At 47.9% G+C, this 20,328-nt stretch overlaps 1 protein-coding gene across 5 annotated transcripts in view; it reads left to right on the plus strand.

Moving 5' to 3' along the window:
* cep290 (centrosomal protein 290) overlaps positions 1-20,212 on the plus strand; it is a 47,550-nt gene extending 27,338 nt beyond the window's left edge. For 3 of the 5 annotated variants that reach the window (XM_079744128.1, XM_079744129.1, XM_079744131.1), the window contains 20 exons: positions 137-268; positions 903-1,190; positions 2,224-2,331; positions 3,632-3,831; positions 6,206-6,419; positions 7,345-7,482; positions 8,127-8,348; positions 9,412-9,552; positions 10,049-10,191; positions 11,042-11,197; positions 12,510-12,633; positions 15,596-15,730; positions 16,303-16,389; positions 17,105-17,272; positions 17,618-17,740; positions 17,846-18,015; positions 18,346-18,487; positions 18,742-18,797; positions 18,941-19,035; positions 19,721-20,212. In XM_079744128.1, coding sequence (XP_079600254.1) covers positions 137-268; positions 903-1,190; positions 2,224-2,331; positions 3,632-3,831; positions 6,206-6,419; positions 7,345-7,482; positions 8,127-8,348; positions 9,412-9,552; positions 10,049-10,191; positions 11,042-11,197; positions 12,510-12,633; positions 15,596-15,730; positions 16,303-16,389; positions 17,105-17,272; positions 17,618-17,740; positions 17,846-18,015; positions 18,346-18,487; positions 18,742-18,797; positions 18,941-19,035; positions 19,721-19,965 — 3,087 coding nt within the window. In that variant the 3' untranslated portion in view covers positions 19,966-20,212. Of the gene's footprint in view, positions 1-136; positions 269-902; positions 1,191-2,223; positions 2,332-3,631; positions 3,832-6,205; positions 6,420-7,344; positions 7,483-8,126; positions 8,349-9,411; positions 9,553-10,048; positions 10,192-11,041; positions 11,198-12,509; positions 12,634-15,595; positions 15,731-16,302; positions 16,390-17,104; positions 17,273-17,617; positions 17,741-17,845; positions 18,097-18,345; positions 18,488-18,741; positions 18,798-18,940; positions 19,036-19,720 lie in introns of those variants that run through there. The other 2 variants (XM_079744130.1, XR_013812124.1) reach the window with 2 other exon arrangements.
* Positions 20,213-20,328: the final 116 nt, after the last annotated feature.

A 20,328-nucleotide genomic window follows, 5' to 3' on the forward strand; every position in this document is an offset into this window, starting at 1 on the left:
GGAGCGTTTTCTGTGTAATTATTTAAGCGCACTAGCAGCAAGTGTCATGTGGTATTTCTGAAGGTTTTTATTAGTCTGTGTGTGTGTGTGTGTGTGTGCGTGTGTGTGTGTGTGCGTGTGTACGTTGGTTATACAGGCTGAGCAGCAGGATTTGCTACCAAACCCCAGCTGGCCGGTGGCTCAGCAGCTGGAGTTCGCCCTGAGGAAACTGGGGGAACACGGCCGCACCATCCTGGAGACACAGGCCTCGTGCAGAGCTCTGGAGGAGGTAAGGCCACTACCTAGACGGGGTACCCCCAGCCCGCTCTGCCGGCGGTTTGAATTCGCCCTGCAGAAGGGTCGGGAGAAGGGCAATACACTTCTTTCTGCTTCCGATACGTTTTTGAGGGAGACAATCACCGAGCCGGCTCCCCAGAAACACGAGGTTGTGATGGTATGAGTACTAGTCCTGGTACTGGTAGTGGCTAGCCTGGCTATTGCCAGACCAAGCTCAATCGTAGATTGATACCATCACTACCTCGTGTTTCTTCCACAACCATTAGAGCTACGAACCCAGAACCCGTCAGCTGGGAGTAAAACATAAAAATATATATTTTTTGCAATATGCGTCGGAACGCCGCCATTTTGGTTAAAATGGGTGCTTTATTAAAGGAAAGGTTGGAGCATTTGCTAGACCGCCCTGCCACCCTGATCAATGTTCTATTCAACCATTTCTTATGTTTAATGTTGGATGTGTAACGCATTGATTGATTTCGGAGCTGTTAAAAGGCCGGGTGTCCCGTTATCGAAACCCAACGCACGCACCCGATCGGAACACTTGCGACCAATCAGGATCAAGTGTTCACCACGGCCGCGTGTCTAACCCCACGTGGCGGCGGCGTCTCCCCTCCGGCTGCCCCTAGAGGTCCAAGGGGAGCGAGGAGGCTCTGCGCCGCGCCCAGCAGAACGTGCTCTCCAGGGACCGGGTCATCAACGAGCTCAGGCTCCGCCTCCCCGCCACGGCCGGCCGGGAGAGGCTGCTGGCCGACCTGGGCCAGGCGGCGGAGGCGTCGGCGGGGGAGGAGGGCGGGGCGGAGAGCCAGCCCGCCCTCCAGGTGGCGCACCACACCATCGGGAGCCTGCAGGGGCGGCTGAAGCAGAAGGAGGAGGTGGTGAAGAAGTACCAAGAGCTGCTGGCCCGAGCCAGACGGGTGAGCGGGCTCAGTTCAGGTCGCTTCAACGTTTGTCGTCCTAAAAGGGGAACTTGTCTTGCAGTCAGGTACACGTGAATAGCACGAGATACACAAGGACACACAACAAAGAGATAGACACAGCCTAATAAAAGTAAAAAAAAACGGTCACACTTATCTAGTCGTCAGATTTAAACACATTTACAGGTATGTGCAAAGATTTGTGTAAAATGAGTATTGACGAGTCTTTTTCCTATTTGACTTAAAAAAAGGGAGTCTTAGACTCCGGCCTGAGGGAAGGGCATCAAATGAACACTGAAGGGGGTGATTATGACAAAGCGGGGGGCCCGCTGCGGTGTGGAGGTGGAGGTGGAGGTGTTTATAGGCTGTGGAGGTGTTCAGCCAGAGCAGAAGAGGGATGCGTGGATGGAGAAGCTTTCTTGATTGAGAATTGAGTTGATGTTCAGTGATGAAAAATGATGCTCAGAAATAACTTGTCACGGCCTATATACAACAAAGAGGACGTTTTTCTTTTCTATTTGGGAGTCAAATAAATTTATATTAAAAAAATAAAAGAATAACAATTATATATATTTTTTACAGAAATACTTTGGCACTATTTTGGCATCTATCTATACAGTTTCTTGACTGTCCTACTTCTTGCTTCTGAAACACCCGAATTTCTCCCCCGGGGGATTAATAAAGTTGTATCTTATCTTGTCTTATGTGGTTAACGAATTGATTAATGTTGACTGTTCAAATTGATTGATTGATTGATTGACTGTTTGATAACAATAGCTGCCCTTAAACACACGCCTACCTGTTTGGCATGAGCATTTAAAAAACTTTAAACAAGGAGCATGTTTTTGATAGTAAGCTATTTTTTAGATTGGGTCATGGTGGTTTGTAATTCAAAAAAATGGGTCCCTCCAAAAAAAGTGTGGGAAACATTGCTTTAGAGACCTACAGGATGCCATGGAGGAAGGTGCTTCTGGCCATGCACTTAAAGCTTGAACAATACTGATCCCTGGTTCTGAATGTTTCGTTCTCCCAGGAGCAGGAGGAGGTGAACAGGAGGCATGAGGAGGAGGTGAAGGCTCTGCATCAGAAGCTGGACCTCTACTCGGACAGCTCACTGGACCGCTTCAAACAGAACACACTGGTAAGCGTGTGTGTGTGTGTGTGTGTGTCTGTGTGCAATCCAACTGTTCCGTTTACTAACAATGGTTACATTAGCAGCAAGTCAGCAACACCTATTCAATGCTGCGGCCGCCAGAATGGTTTGTTGGGGACAAATTAGTTTTCAACAAAGTTAGGGGGTTGACAAGCTATGTGCAATCACCCAAAAACGTTGTTACCAGAGTGAAAATAATTCAGATAAATTTGAAAGCGTCTCCTTGTAGCATCGTCTACTTTCAAATACAACGGATGAAGATGGTGCTTTCACCTTTACTTCCTTTCCACCCATTAGTACCTCAGCACGGTGAAACAGTGGATCGGTCGGGGGGGGGAAACACACTACACACTAGGATTTAAGTCTTGCCCCAACTCTGACCACTTTTAAAACAGGACTAAAGACTTTTATGCTTGCATTAGCTTTCTGCTAAATCTTAAATACATTGCACTTTCATTGTCCTAACTTTGCCTTTATTTTCTCTATTTTGTTTTATCAATTTATTTTGGGACGATGTTTTTTATGTGAAGCACTGAGTCTGCCTTGTGTGTGAAAAGTGCTACATAAATAAGGTTGCCTTGCCCTAATCAGTCCCCTGTATAATTGGCTGACTCATTAATTCCCTCACTCTCCACCTCAAGCTGGTGTGTGGTGAGTGTTCTGCCGATTGGCTGCCGTGCGTCACCCCAGTGGGTGACACACACTGGTGGTGGTTAGTGAGGTCCCCCTCCTTTACTGTAAAGCGTGAATTCAATAAATTATTATTAGGGGTGTGACGATTCACTCAGCTCACGATTCGATACCATACACGATATTGGGATCACGATTCGATATTATAACGATATTTTGAACGAACCTTGAACAAAGAAAATGTATGACTGAAAAAATATTGTAGTTTATTTTAAAGACACAAAATTTGCAAAACAATGCCATTTGCCCTACATTTCCATTTTTATGAAATTGTAAACAAGATATGTTATAGTAACATGGTATAGACTAATCATCTTGTCATAAATGGCAATAAACAAAAAGTTTTTTCTTAGTCTATTAATTTTTTATTGTGGCCATAAATAAAGTAGGAAAGAAATATATATGATATCGCAAACATTTTTTCGTCTCAACAACGCACTTCGTCACGTCTTCATTTTGCAATATTTCGTGGCACGAAACATCGTCACACCCCTAATAATTATTGAATTAAATTATTCTCGCCTTGCCTTGCCTACGCTCAGTTTGAACGGTTACTTTAGCGTTTAGCGGCTAACGGCGGCTGGCTGCCCTCTTCCAGGACCTGCTGAAGAAGCCCTCCCTCAGCGTGCCTACCTCCAAGCACCTGGTGCGGCTGGCGGAGGTGGAGCAGACCGTGGTGGAGCAGGACCACTCCCTCTCCGCCCTCAACGAGAGGCTGAGGGCGGCCGTCGCCGATGCCGACCGACAGAGGGTTTCCGTGGCGACGCAGGCCGAGAAACACCAGGAAGAGGTGTCAAAGTAAGAGCTGGCTTTTTAGTTTTTAATGTAGTGCCACATAGTCAACCCTTCCAAAACACTTTGTTCCCCAGGCGAACAGCGTCCTGTTTGTTCTCACAAAGGGTTAATGAACATAAAAATAACTTGAAGGTGATATATTAGACCACCAGGTGTGAGTGTGATTAGCCGTTACACGCCGTTTTGAAAATCGGCCTCTTCTGACATCACAGGTGGGCGTGTCCACCTAGATGTATGACGGAGAGATGAGCAACGTTTGCTCCAGTCCACTGGGTAGGCTGGTAGGCTGATCTATCCAGCACACATGTAGGTGGACACGTCCACTTGTGATGTCAGAAGAGTTTCCAAACAGTGCGTAACGGCTAATCACACTCACACCTGGTGGTATAATATGTAACCTTTAAATAATAAAAAGTGTGATATTGCTGAAAGGCGAATGCAAAATAGAGGTCATTATATGTCAAATACGAGGGGTCGGCTATTTCTGTCCGAAATAAACTAAATCTCCAGTCTGGCAAATCGTTGTGTCTCAATATCTCTTAGTTGAGACACAACTAAGAGATGTTAGTCTCTCACAAAGGGATGTTATGTTACATTATAACAACGCATTGTAATTGTTATAGAACAATGTTTATAGATAGCACGACGCAAGGGTCGAACAGAAGGGACAGCGAGAGCTCCATCCCTGGTGATGTGTCGCTGTGTTAATTGACTGGACCCCACTGAAGGGGCAGTGCTCTCTCCCAGCTGTTCCGGTAGATTATCGGTAGGGAGCCATAGCGAACCGGGTTGTCAAGTCAAGCATTGGATTGAGTAGAACAAAAAACATCTAAATCGAATCCATCCCCTGTAAATACACCGGCTAGCTGACGCATATGTAGAAACACACACACACACACAACCGCGCAAACACACACGCACACACGCAAACACACACATACGCAAACACGCACACACACACACACACACACACACTGGGTATTTTGAAGGATTATGATAGGTGCTTGGAAGTGGTTGTTAAACCGTGAAGGCGCTGTGTAAACACGTCATGTCATTTTTATTTATTTTTATCTTTCATGACATTTTTTGATTGTTGGCTTTTTTCTGAAAACTAATCGAATTACAATCATGTGAATACTATGAATCCATTGCTTTGAGTGAAAATTGAGATTTAGTTTTTACGGTCTGTCCACTCGCCTCGTAAGACATTCCTGATCTAGGTATTTCCCGTACGGTTCTCTGCAGATTAGTCTGGGTTTTCGATTCCTGTTGAAAGCCTTTCCCAAACATTTCAAATTGTAGCAATCTTCGTCTCAACAGCTCTTCTCCGAGAACGATATGTTTTGCTTTACTTCCGACCAGATTCGACGAGAGGAAAAAAAGAGCAAGAGTCGCTAGTTTTGACTAGAGTTTTTTTAACAACTGTGGCCGCATTTGGAAGAAAATAGCTGCCAAGCCACGGCCAGAACTGATTGCCAAACACAAACTTGAAAACCTGGATAATCTCACAAGCTATCTCTCTCCAATGGCTGAATCTGAATTCTAGAAAAACTATTTTATCTGAAAGGGTAACTAGACACAAAAACCAAACCAGATGGCCCATACTGTCCATACAAATAATTCACAACAACATCATGGCAGATTTGTGTTGGCAGCTGACTAAAACAGTGCTAAGGGATGTCACATTGAGCCAATCAGAAAATGTGGTTGCAGTAATTGGTTGCTTGTGTTTGGTTCTGTGCCTGGATACTCTTTACCTGATCTTACCTTGCCAAATATCATCTAGCTAGCCTGGAAATTCTCCTGGCTCAGAATGATTTTTGATAACAAGACTTGAACTCATGTCTAGCTCAACTGGTATTTTACTTTGCCAGGGTTAAGGGTTCAGAAATTGCCTGAGACCTCAAAACGCTTGAGAGATCAACGTGTCAAGTATCATAAATATTTTTGTGTTTCAAATTTAAAACTTAAGCAAATAGAAATGTTGACTAAAGTAACCAGCTAACACTATTCAACAACACGCTAACAGAATAAAGTAACCAGCTCAGACCATTCAACCATAGGCTAACTGCATTAAAGGGGACATCAGGTGTCCACCTAGATGTGTGCTGGATAGATGAGCAGCGTTTGCTTCAGTCCACCGGGTAGGCTGGTAGACTGATCCATCCAGCACACACCTAGGTGGACACGCCCACTTGTGATGTCAGAAGAGGCAGATTTTCAACTGCTCATCACACACACACCTGGTGGTACAATATGTCCCCTTTAAGAAACAAGCTGACACAATTCAACAAATAGCTAACAGCGTAGCGCAACAAGCTCACAGTGCGACGCCTGAGGCTAACTAGGAGTGCGCGGACGATGTGTTTCTCCCCAGGCTGGAGGAGCGGCACGCGGCCAGGGTGAAGGCGCTGGCCGGGGACGGTGAGGAGCTGAGGGCCCAGGCCGCCCTCACAGAGAAGCAGCTGCAGTGCCTCCAGAGCGAGCTGGAGGCCCAGAAGGAGGCCAACATCCGCTCGCCCAGCAACACCATGAAGAGCCTGGTGGAGCGGCTGAAGGCCCAGCTCACCCAGAAAGAGAAGCAGCTCAAGGTTCGCCTTGTCCCGGGCCATTACTGTAGGATCACTGGAACACGAGTGTAATCCCAGTGCTGAGCTAAGCACGTATTTTATAACAGGGGCCAGGGGGGCCAGTTACGGTATCGTATGAGAAACAGATGGGGGGCCGGGACCCTGGGCGTCTGACTGTTTAAGGAGGGGTCCAATACATGTAATCTGAAGTTACATCAAACAATATCGAGCCCGCCCCTCTTGGTAGTGCTTGACTCAAGAAGAACCAAGCAACTAGTTGTTATTGTTCAGATTTATAATAAAGAAAGAGCATCGAAATGGCAGCTTGGAATGTGCGTGACGTCACGTGAACAGCTCCGATGATAACCTTTTCTTTTATATTCCCTGTGAGTCATCGCCTAGTAATGCATCCAACATCAAGAGCAACACCAGAACAAAGCGGCAAAGGCAAACGAATGCGGACAGAAAATTTCCCCCTGTGCCCTAACACCACACCCTTCAATCACGCTGAGGTCAAAGGTCAAGGGAATGTGAATCACGGTGAACTAATCAATAGAGCGGGGATGGCTGGTAACTGCAGGGTTGCTAGTTCGATCCCCGGCTTCTCCTAGCTGAGTGACGAGGTGTCCCTGAGCGAGGCACCTAACCCTCACTGCTCCCGACGAGCTGGCTGTCGCCTTGCGTGGCGCCGTCGTCGGTGTGTGCCTGAATGGGTGAATGTTAGGCAACATTAAAGGGCTTTGGGTAAAAGCGCTTTATAAATGCTGTCCATTTACCATTTAGAAAAGGTGCCCCTGTGCAGTTATCATTTAGTGTCTTCCTGTTTGTTCCTGTCTGACACCACACCCTGCCATCAGGTCAAAGGTCAGGGAATGTGAACCCCCGGGGTACTAATCGAATCTATCTGTCCTCCACCCACCACCTCCACCCTCCACCCTCTCACCAGGCCCTGGGCAAGGCGCTGCTAGAGCTGCGGTCGGAGATGACGGCCCTGGCGGAGCAGCAGATCATCTCGGGCGCGGTGCAGAGGGAGGAGAGCCTCAACGTCCAGACGCTGGTGGACAAACACACCAAGGAGCTGAAGGTGAGCGAGAGGAGCCCCCCCCACCCTCCACCCATCCTCTCCCCCCCCTCCCCCCACGCAGACACATGGAACATCGCACCCGGAGCCTAGCCTCTATTAAGGCCGTGAACCTATCGTCTTACCCTCTTTGCTCAGACACAGGTAAAATAAACAGTGTGTTAAGAAAATGAACGTTGGAGAAGCGGGGTGTGTTGACTGAAGGGCTTTACGTTACGCCTGCGGGCTAAGATCCCGATGATGGATGGTGGACATGCAGAACCCCGAGGCCTCAACGAAGGAAACCTCTTACTACCACTGTAAATCAATGGGAAAACAATCTGCCGACGCACAGTATGTCATGTCTTGGCGCAACGGAAGCTTCGTATGCCTTTTAAAGAGATATCTGTAAGTTGCCGTTTGACGGCTAGATGCAGACGAGTTGCTTAATCCCAAACGTCTCGTTGTGCAGCAAGTTCGCTAGGTTAGCCTTTGATTTACGTCAGCCGCATACGTTGACTCGCACAGTAGCCTAGCTTCTGTTGATTGAAAGGGAATGCGCTTACAGAAACATGTACATCATACAAACGAAAGCGAGCCGATATGAGCCCTTTATCGGCTGAGGGAAACCCCATCCAGTTGTCGCTCCGTCTGCGTTTGCCGCTCAGCTGCGGCTGCAGGAGCTGAGCGAGGAGCTGCAGTCTGCGAAGGAGTCGGCCAAGGTGGCCCGCAGCCGGGAGGGGGCCCTGAAGGAGGAGGTGGAGGAGCTGAGGGGCGACCTGCAGCGGAACCAGAAGAGCCAGGGTCGACTGCAGGGGGAGAAGGAGCAGAGGGACCAGGAGCTCCAGGAGCTCCGGCAGCGCGTCAAGAGGCTGAGCAGCGGGCTGCAGGTACGCCCCACCACCGCCAACCACCCCTTGGGTTAAGTTATCCTTTATTGTCCCTTTTATGGGGGGAGAATTCTCCCTCTGCTTTCAACCCATCCGGGGGCCGGTGAACACACGGGGCCCACCAAAACACCCCGGAGCAGTGGGCCGCCGCAGTGCAGCGCCCGGGGAGGAGGTGGGGGTTTCAGGTGCCTTGCTCAAAGGCCACCTTCCCCTTGGACCTGGGCGGGCTGAATGGGAGGCCGAGGGGTGACATGTCATGAGGCCGTTTAGAACCGTAAAACTGACCGCAGGCTGTTAGGGCTGTAAAAACACAATGGACTTGACTCACGCATCACAGCCAAGTACGCACACGCACGCGCTCACACACAAATAAGCGGCATAGCAGCTCTCTCTGTTGTTGAACAACAGCAGAGAGAGGCCAAAGTAAACCGCCGTTATGGGACACTGAATGTGTTTTGTTTCCCCTCTGGAAAACACGGAATTAACAAACAAGCGCACAGATCACATTAATCATTTTTAATGAGTTAGCTCTATAAATGTACAGGACTTGTTGTAACAACAGTCTACTTAAGGAGGACTTAAATGGGCATGAAACCCATTTGGAATTTTTCCTCATAGTTACAAACTCTACACATCTTCTTAGTGATTGTGCTGAAATGGTGACACACGCCTCTACTAAGGTCTTTGGCCCTGGGTTCGACGCTGGCACTTGCCCATCAGGAAACCTTTCCACTCTGGCCTTTCTGTGTAAAGCTGCATGTTTTACCCTTTGCCCATGTTGGTTTCCCCCCCACACCACAAAACATGCGAGGTAGCTCTCCGGCATGGCCCACAAGCAAGGCAAGGGCACTACAGACCGGAGGTGGTTCCCAGACACTCCAAGTGTGTGAGGCTGCCCACTGTTCTTAGCGGGCTAGGATGGGTCAAATGCAGAGGCTGAACTTTTCCCAAGGGGATTAATAAACTACACCTTATTATCTTTCATGATCATACAGAGAATAAGGTGTACTACTTTATAACTAAACGGTGAATCCCATTTCGACTGACGCAATGGAACCAACAGAACCAGCAGGAGGCTGACACCCGGGGCTCCACAGTGGAGAACCTCCAGAGGAAGGTCAGGAGGTTGGAGTCGGAGCTGGAGAAGAGGCCTTCGTCCCCAGAGAGGAGTACCAACACCACCACCAACAAGGAGGACAACAAGGTCCAAGCTGAAACCTCCCCTCATGGGCCTTATTCTCCTATGGTGGCCATTTTGGCTCCGAACGCAAGCTGGGTGGGGAAACTGAATCATGAAATCCGCATTCACGTCCCCCAAACCAGCTACTGTTTAGAACCAAAATGGAACCAAGACGGCAGCAAGGTGGTAAAAGGCACATTCTTCCATTAGAATCAGCCATTATCCATCTTTTATAGCGAGACTATACAACTTGTCTTTCTAGCTAGCCCTGTTGGAATGGGATGATTTATGATGACGCAAGTCCACCACGAATCTAAAACGCATGCCGCTTACTTATGAGATTAACCTTTCAAAATCAGGCACTAAAAACAGGTTGTGGCAATTACTGCCACACAATCTCAGCCACTTCCTAATTTGTATGGCAGACCCAAGTTGACCCTGGAGTTGATTTGAAACTCTTTGCCTTTGTCAATGTATACGTAGATAATCAATGTTCCGTTGTTTTCTCTCTCTCCGACAGTCCAAGGAAGAGGTTGTGCGCTGGGAAGAGGGGAAGAAATGGCAGACGAGGATGGAGAAAGTACGGAACGGACTCAAGGAGAAAGAGGGGGAGGTGGAGGCTCTTTCCAGACAGCTCGGCACTCTCAAAGACCTCTACGCCAGGTGAGTGCGAGCCCGAAGGCCGGAACACAATCGGGGCTCAAGCGTAGAGCGCCAACGGAAGCTGCTCGCTCCTTGGCTTCACACCACAGGCACATTAAATAGATTATCATGAGAGCGGATTGAAGGCAGATGCTCTCTACGCTATGGTTTTGGTGGGTTTCAGCCTTGAGACATGCAGGCGGTTGACAGAGCAGCAGACTTTGCAGCTTTGGCGGCTCATTCCTTCCACTTTTTGAGGCTTTTCACGGTCTGTAGTCAAAGACACAAAAAGCCTGTAGAGAAAGGTAGAAGACAATCGGATTCCTTCTCTTATTTGTCAGATATCGCCAGGTATTGCCAAAGTCCCACATTAGCTTGGAATGAAACGGATCAAAAACATGTCCCTCTCCGGTGGAACCCAGTGAGCAATCAACATGACAGAGATAGCATGGCGACCTAGCCTGGCTATTGCCAGAACAAGCTCAATCGTAGATTGCAAGTTGGTCTCGGGAGGCTGCTTTCATTTTCTAAAGCGTAAGAGGCGCGATCAACAGGCGTAGTTCAAATGACTGGATTCAAATGACGCATTTGGACAGTCCTTCAACCAAACAGACCCGCGATCAAAAAGCTGCTTGCCGTCACTTCCCTGTCGTCATTGTATTAAACCAGCCGATAGCGCGCCAGGGGGAAAAGCCAGCTTGGTGATTGGCTCCAGTAAAAGCGGATCGGAAGCAGAAAGAAATGTATTGCTCCTCTCCGGACCCTGCTGCAGGGCGATTTCCAATCGCCGGCAGAACGACCTGGGGTTACCCAGTCGAATGGCGACCCGCACAGGGGGTAACGCTTGTTCCCGTGTGCTTAATGAGCGCAGACTGGAGCAGGAGAACAAGGGCCTGCTGAGGAAGGCCAAGGGACGCGGTGTGACCGCCGACCAGGTGGTGGGCGTGCGGAGTGCCGAGACGGAGAAGGAGCTGGAGGAGCTGAGGAGGAGGAACAGGGAGCTGGAGAAGCAGATCCTCACCATCAGGTAGTCAAGTCAAGGTCATTCATCCGTCTCCCTAGGGAGGAATTTGGTTTAGAGACAGGGTACTGCTGCATAGCCAAACATGGAACATACAGAGAAAACAATGCATAAAGACAGTAAAACAACCAACATAGAAAGAAAGTATATAACTGGTAACCAGCTAGGGACCAGAGTGCAAGAAGATCTGAGCTGTGCAATTTGCCCTACCTACCAGTCAAAAGTACAGCGCAAGTACACATTTAAAGTGCAGTGCACAATAAAGTGCTGGTGCATATTAGAGCGCTAGTACATATTAAAGGTACTAGGATCGTGTGGTCATCTACCTCAAGTACGATCATGAGAGAGAGATGGAGAAATGTTCTATATCCCCCTCAACAGCTACTTCTGTTGTTGAACCTTTATTCATCCAGGGGAGTCTCATTGAGATTTAAACATCTTTTCCAAGAGCAACCTAGGAAAGAAGGCAGCGAAAATAATCAATTTACAGACGAGGACAACATAAATAAGACCATAACACACTCGAAAAAATACATTCAAAGTGCATTGACAACGAACCAGACTGTCCAGTTTCATGCAATTCAAAATGAACTGAATTGTCCATAGGGAATATACGTTATCAGTCTCCGTCTTCAGACACGCTGAAACCCCTCTTCCCTCACTCTGTCCTGACACGAGGAACATTAAAAGGTTAAGCTGGAGAAATCGTACATTTCCCTCAAGTAGGCTCCTGAGAAACTGCTCAAGAAGTGGTGCAAATCCATCAAGCAGGGTCATACCAAAGATCAATAGAAACATGTGCATAAGCTCCATTACCAAGGGGAACCTCAACAGACCCACTATACCTTAGTGTAGATCTTGTGAAAGAGTCACTGGGATGCCTCTCAAAGCATGTGGTACCCATATTGGACCAGCGGGCCAGCCGGTTATTTATGTTGATATGACGTTTATGATGCCTCCATAGCACTATCCCACAGCCAAATACTTGATGGTACAATGTGTAGGATTTAGAGGCATCTAACTGTGAGGTTAGATGACCCCATCCCCTCCGCTCACCTAACCCTAGCCAACAACATCGGCTCATTCTAACGTACACCATTTTCAAATAAAACCTTTTAACAAGCCTTTTCAAGGCCCTTCAACACTGCCCCCCTGACAGCACTTCATCAGCACACGTATCATCCAAAACTCATCGTCATGAACAGAGACGTCACCTTGTCACCCTTAATCCTGTGCACCGACACACGCAGACCCAGAGCTTGTGATCTCGATCTAACGCACCCCCCCACCCCCGTGCTGTGGTGTTGAAACCTTCCAGGAGCCAGCAGGCCCTGCCCAGGGACGCAGCTGTGGATGACCTCACCCAGAGGAACCGCGGGCTGGAGGAGAGACTCCGCACCTTGGAGTCCCAGATGTCTAAGGAGCATCCTTCCACGCCTTCTGTAAGTATCCCCATATGCTTCCATAAGCATATGGGGATATGTGCTTATTCCTCATGTGGAGCCACAATCATTACTGTCACGCATGTGGTAATAGCCGAGTGGGGGGGGTGTTTGAGAACTCGGTCGATAACTCTGAAGCGAGCAGGTACGGAGGGGGTCAGAGACCTGTCAAGGCTTGGAACACAGAGATATATCATACAAAGGGTTATGTGGCTGAGTGTATTTCACCACATGTCATCAGCATAGCCCACAGAGACCGCAGCTTTAGAGTAATCCTTTGGGTTCACCTATGATGAAATGACGGAAGTTAGCATACATGTGTTCATTTGTACCACATTTCATCTTCACAAATAAAGATCAAGAGGCCCCAGATGAATAAGGCGAAACGAGCCCCAGAAACATGCGTATTCAGGTTTCAATACCAAATTCCAGATGGATAAAGTCACCCTGTGAATATCCTCCTGGACACACTGCCTGCACAGGGTTGGGGAGTCAGTGTGGTATGGCGACGAAGTGAGAGAAAGGCAGAGAGAGCATGTAAGAAGACACACTTTTAAGGGGATAATGGGAATGATAGACTGAATATGGGAGATGATGATGCCTTGGGGATCGGCCTAAATCTGTTTCTACTACACTGCAGTGAAACAGGCCTAACATTAAAACGTATTTTGCAGAGGCAGCTGGTTTCCAATATATAATGGGCGCAATTGACTTAACCACCACCTTCGCCTTTTTTTTTTTACTTCCCTTTGTACTATAATTTTTTTTATCAAACACTCATGAGTCCGAATGAGCGATCAGATGGAGAATTCCAGGTCAATTTGAGAGTTCCCAGGACCATGTTTAGTTAATTATGGGTTAGGGTAACCCTGAGTTCACAGAGTCTGGATTCAAAGCTTGTTTATTTGCGCACAATCTCAGGACAATTAGAGTGTATGAAGTGAAAACCTGTGCCGTCGTGCCGTGCACTTTTTAAACATCTCAGTAAATCTCAGCACAGAGTACCAATTTTATCCCTGAGCATTAATTTGATATCTATGCATCTTGCTTAATATGTCTCTGACTTTGTCACTTTTGGCAGATTAAGGCTTAACACTTCCCTATTGTTGCGTGCCTTATGTGATAAATCAATTCTCGATCTGATTGTAAAATGTTCATCTCCTTTTCTCTGCCGAGTCGAGACGCCAACTTAACAAATATTGTGTTTCCTATTCGAACGCGATTGTCGTCTTGTCGTCATGTCTTGGCATCTTTATGTGTCTTCATATGCATCCTGATCTTGTCTGGTTGACACAAATTCAGTGCAGAGCTACCTTCAACCCATGGTTACTACGGAGGCAACATCTGCAGTAGATTTAACTTTATTTTGAAAAATGTGAGCAATGTTCCCCAAAGGGAGAAAAACAGATAATCATAAAGTTCTGTGGGAGAATGAAGGAAGCAACACATAGCCTAGATTCACCAAGGAAAGGTGTTGATAGAGCGATAACTTGTATATACGAGCTCACTCATATTGACCTGGCTATTTAATGAGGCAATAAAACAGCAGTGGACTGCAAGCTCTACATTTGTATCAGTTTCTGGCGCTGAATGCGGATTACCAAGGTAGACACTGCGTTCTGGCCTATAATAGTCGGAGCCCATCAGCCTGAAAATAATAAGCCCATATTATGATATTTGGAACTATTGTGTGGCTTGTGTCCTTGATGTGGCCTTTTATTTTTTTACACTCTTTCAATTTCTCTATGCTTGTTCCCACGTATCTATCGCTTCCGTTCTCCTTCAACGGACTACAATCATTCTATTTCCCGACATGTGAAGGAAGGGGGCAAACCCACCGCATCTCCAAGAGCGAAACGCTCCCCTCGCTTTGAAGTCGGGCAGGGGACAGACCGAGAGAACCCAGAAACGCACGGAGATTTACTTCCGCAAGTGCAATCGTTCCCTCATCCGTCTGAGGAGGCAGCAGATGCCGATTCTGATATTATCAAGGAGGAAGAGGAGCAGCAGGAGGTCGAAGGCGGCGGAGACGATGAGGGTCCGAGCGGACAGGAGAGCCGGCCCTGTGCTACCGAAGTCGTCACCAGCGAACCCGACGGAGATCCCACCATGACCCCCGACTTGGCGAGCGCAGAGCGGACGGATCCAGAGGTCGAGGCTGAGGAGAATCCGTTGGGAGCGGCCAACCCGTGCCTCGACCCGCCCGGCCTTGAGGAGTGCGCCGCGGGTGGCGACCTGGGCGTGGCGGGGGATTTGACGGACGAGGACAGAGTAGCGCTGGGCGAAGAGACGGGTCAAACCATTATGGAGATGGAACCAGGTGACGAACCGGAGCAATCCAGCACAGCTCAGGAAGATGCAGACACGCAAGACGAACCCAACGCTGATACGCTCACAGACACTGTGACCGCCGAATTAGCAGGAAGGAGCTGCGCACAGCCGGGATCTGAGGTCTTTAGCCACATGGGCGTACCAAAGAGAGAGAGCCAATCGGACAGACGCCGCGTGAAGGTACAGTCAGGCCCCGTGGTGTCCCTTTGGCGTTGGTAGTTGCTGTAGTACTGATGGAGGTGCAGTAGCCTGGTGAAGCACTGGCGTGATAGTTCCTTAGTTTGTTGGTGTTGTTATTTCCCCCCCACCCCAACCCGACAGTCAAAGCCCTAACCCTATCCAACAGTGAGGCCTAGATGGTCGTCTCGAGTTCACCTGTGACAACGTAGTGGAAAACTTGCCGAACTGCGACCTCGCGGGTGCTCTGCCCAGTGGCTCATGTGGTCACTGAGTTATTTGCAATTCATAAGGGCAGGACTCATGAATACACTTAGAACCCTGTAAAAGTTGCTTATAGATTGTTGTTTTATATCTCTTCATCGCTCACCTTTCCTCCACTCTCTTTGATCCTTTTCATAATCTGTGTCCACACTTGGATTTAATAATATTTCCTTCCGTCCCCTTCCTCTAGACGTCCGGGCGGGGCACAGGCACGCCATCGCAGAAAGACCAGGAAGTCCAGAAAGAAAACCTGAAGCTCTCCTCTGAAAACCTGGAGCTCCGCCTTCAGTTGGCGCAAGCTAATGTTGAGTTGCCTGGGCTAAAGGTACGCTAGTCACGCGAGCAGAGTTCTTGGAGAGAAGTTTGGCGAAGTCGCAAGAACAAAATTACTGGACCAAAGAATTTGCATTTTGGCACTGCCTCGCAGATGACAGAGATGCAGATATTGTCTGCGATTCGTCAGACATTTAAGACGGGCGTGACTTATTTTGTTTTAGTTCCACAAATGGAAATCAGATTTCCCGATGCCATGGGAATCCCACTGACTTAACTAAGGGAACATGTATGAATCAAACCCGAAATCGCATTGGTTTTAAAATGTGTTTGTCAGCAAAGAAAATGAAAGTCTAAGGCTACTCGTCTTAGACTGCCTTAGGCGAGTAGCATACTTTCAAAATCTCTGGTTCCTAAACATCCAATCCAGAGGAAAACCTATAACTGTTCCTATTAAAGGAAAGCCTGGTGTCTGAAGTTAATAATAAAATATATTTAGGCAGGCAAATGAATATCGGGGGAAAATAAACATTTGAAGTCAATGTCAATCAGTGGAAAACATAGAAATCACTTTGTACTAACAAAAGAATCATGTCGATTTTCACGGTCCTTCCGCTTTGGCAGCGAGAAGTCGCAGACCTCAAAGAGATGTGCCGAGTCATGAGGAAGGAAAGAGTCGAGGCAGAGAAGAAGCTGTCTCACTTACGTGGGGTAGGTCCCCGTCTAGAACCCCTTCACACCGTCTCACCTTCAACAGTAAATCAATGCATATACAGTCAGTGCTGTTTACCTCTACTCATAATGTTTCCGTTCAGGTTTTGTCTCTCATTGCATTTCAATGACTCCTATTGTGCGAATCGATTTTATTTTTCGATTTTTGTATGGTAGTTCTATTGCGTATTTAAACATTCTCATCTCTTTTGCGATGTTACCATGTTATTGTGCTGTCCTTCTGCTGCTCCGATGCACACTATTTCTGTCCGCGAGTAACAAAGTTGATCTTTAAAGGTCCCATGAAATGCCACCAGGTGCGAGTGTAGAATAGCCATTACGAGCTGTTTTGAAAATCTACCCCTTATGACATCACAAGGGGGCGTGTCCACCTAGACGTGTGACCGATAGACGAGCAACGTTTGCTCCAGTCCACTGGGTAGGCCGGTAGGCTGATCTATCCAGCGCCCATCTAGGTGGACACGCCCACTTGTGATGTCATAAGGGGCCCATTTTCAAAACGGCTTGTAAGGCTAATCACACTCTCACCTGGTGGCGTGTCACGGGACCTTTAAAAAAAAAAATCTTATCTTGGAACCCACTGTAACATTTTCACACGCAAGATCTCAGCAGGAAGAGAAGGCTTGTCTACGAGAGTGTCGTAACGATGACAGACGATTCACAAGCCACACGGCCGTGGCTCTGTTCGGTGCAGCAGGGGGGCACCAGCGGTAAGACGGTGGGCGACCTGGAGAAGACGGTGGGGCTGATGAAGAGGGTGGTGGAGAGGGTGCAGAAGGAGAACGACGCCCTCAAGAGAACCTCCGGGACGGCCAATCAGGACAAGCTCGCGGCTCTGCAGCAGCGGCACGAGACCCTCAAGGTTTCAACCGCTTTTATCCAAAGCAACTTTACAATAATTACATTCATCAGAAGGAGGTGAAACAACAATATATCGCTGTCGGTACAGTAAGGTTGTTCATAGAACCAAGTGCAAAGCACAAGCAATCGCTAGGTTAACCCATTCCCTGTATACAACAAAGATAGCTAGGATTAAATGCTATACAAATAAGTACTCTAACTAAGCGCGACATACAACAGGTGCGTACATTAAGTGCCATAAGTGTGACTAGTGCCATAGTAGTGTTTGATAAGATGTGGCACTTTCAAGTCAAGCGTGGAAGGTTGAGACCTAACCGCCTCCATCTTCTTTCTTCCTCCATGGAAGACGGACTACGAAAAGGTGAAGCAGGAAGCCGACGCGGAACTGAACACCAGACTGGAAGCCAAAACCAGAGGGATGGAAAAGATAGTGATGGAGAGCGAACGGCTACGGATAGAGATCAAAAGGGTCATTTGTTTAGTCGAACTCGAACAACAACTGCAATTAAAATCTATCTGTTGACAACTGAAGACACGAGACTCACGTCTTGGATTCCCTTTCCCGTTTGCACAGGAAAAGGAGGCGACAGAGAGGCTGCGAGTGGCCAGGAGCGGCCTGGAAGTGACCATCGAGAAGCTGGAGTCAGAGCTGGAGGAGACCAGGCGCAAACTACACACCGCTCTGTCAAGAGCCATCCCCGAGGGTGCAGACAGCAAGACCTGGAAGGCCTCCGTGGTGACGAGGTCAGCCGCTGTGCCTTCACTCGTTTAGACCTGATCCAGGCCACGGCACCGGCGTTCAGACGGGACTATTTGCAGTAAAGGGTAGATTGACCCATGATGGGTTCATCCCGAATCGTTTTTTCATTGTCTTAATCTTAATATGAAATCCTTCAATATTTCTGCAACTGATCAGTTGGATCTTGCTTTGGGTCTACGGTGATGGTGGCTTGTAGCGGGGAGGGGGGGTTAAAAGGACCCGAGCCAGGCTCTCTGTTTTTCATTATACTCCTACCCCAATTCATATGCAGTTATTAGAATGTGATCTTCCACTGTGGTCTGGCACTCCTCCAGGATGTATGAACACAAGATGAAAGAGCTGGAGAGGGAAGGAGAGAAGGAGGCGGCCGAGCGCACCCAGCTCAAGAGGGAACTGAAGGAGGCGGCCGAGCGCGAGGAGAAAGCCCTGCGCTCCATCCACGCACTCGAGGATCAGGTGCCCCGTCTCCATTCATACCAACCCACTCCATTATGTTCCAGGACACGACCGCACCTCACCGACAAATGACCCCTCAGGCCTGTTAAGTGTGGTTCAATAAAGATAATGAAAACAAACCCCCCCCTTTCAGGCGGTACAGCATGTAGCCCTTCCGTGCGATTGATTCACCCGACAGCGGTTTTTAATCAAGAGACCGTCAGCAACGAGTGTCTGGCTTCAATAAGCTCATATTTTCATCAATCTTTCATCAGGTGAAAGGCGGCACCGGGATGGACGCAACTGCAACCAAAGATGTGGCAGCGCTAAGGTTTGTGCCGGTTACACGGAGAGAAACGATGATTATACAGGCACAGTTCATCTGAGGTGGCCTCACCGTGGCATTGATCCAGTGGCTGCATGACGCTGAAGACTGTGTGTGTGGTGTGTGTGTGTGTGTGTGTGTCTGTCCAGGCGGGCCAACGACGAGCTGGAACAGGAGCGGTGTAAGCTGATGAAGGAGCTGCAGGAGCTCCGGGGGAGGTCCGGACAAACGTCTACTCTGCAAGGTGAGCTCTCTTAAAGGGGACATATTTGACCACCAGGTGGGGCTGTGATTAGCCTTTACACGCCGTTTTGAAAAGGTGCAGCCTCTGACATCACAGGTGGCCTTGTCCACCTAGATGCGTGCACGATAGCAAACGTTGCTCATCTATCCATCGTACATCTAGGTGGACACGCCCGCCTGTGATGTCAGAAGCTGCGGTTTCAAAACGGCTTGTAAAGGCTAATCACACTCACACCTGCTGGTATAATATGTCCCCTTTAAAGGTGGGCGGGCCTCAAGCCACTTCCCATTGGGTGAAACTTCTCTCGGATTTCGACTGGTGGCCCGTCGCATTTTTCAGCAAAACAGCCTAATAGTGTGTTTCTAGGTTTGATTTCCAGTGTCCACGGACTGCCAGAGTGCATTCTTCAGCAGGATTCCCTAACCCTTACCTGCTCATGAATCATTAACAAATCACTGCAAGTCCTTATGGATTAAAGCATCTGCTAAATAAATAAATGAATGGCACAATAATTGTGCCAAGTCGGAGTTGTGGTTATACCACATTCTCACACACACCCAAGAAGAAATATACGGCCACACCTCCTAGTCAAACACCCCACAAAAGTACCTTTGGTAACATAAGTTGACACTAGTTTGATTAGTGTTAATTATACTCCATGGCGCTGAATGTCATTTTGCTTTAGGCTCCACGGAGCTGAGGAACCTTCTGAAAGCATCAGAGACCGAGAAGAAACGTTTACAAGGGGAGGTGAAGAAGCTGAGTCGAGCCCTGGAGAACTTTGACCCAAAGTTTTTCGATGAGATTGAAGACCTGAAGTTCAACTACAATTTGGAGGTGAAGAAGAACATTCTGCTGGAAGAAGAGCTGAGGAAGGTTTGCACTCAGTTTGGCGTGCCAGCTAATATTCCCAGTGTGTCAATCAGCTAAGCCATTACAAACCACAAGAGGGCTGTTAAAGTAACCCAACACAGTAATCAAACCACAGGCCCAAAGCGCATAACGTGGTTCAGATCAGATAACAGCTACTGATATTACCTGTTCCAATGGTGTGATAACACTATAAAAGAAAACTGTAAAATATATCATCTGTAAATGAGTCGATTATGGCAAATAGAAGCAGGTTTTTACATTTAAATTATTCCTGATACAAAACAGCGTGAGAGATCTGCTTCATACAGTCCACCACTTTATTTCTTCGTAAAAAGTGCTAATAAATCCTTTATTATGAACTACGTTACCGTGAAGATGTTTATTTCTTTTACCCACTGCCAATAAAAGACAATACATGTC

Source organism: Pollachius pollachius (genome assembly GCF_949987615.1).
Source record: "Pollachius pollachius genome assembly, chromosome: 9".
NCBI classification, from domain to species: Eukaryota; Metazoa; Chordata; class Actinopteri; order Gadiformes; family Gadidae; genus Pollachius; species Pollachius pollachius.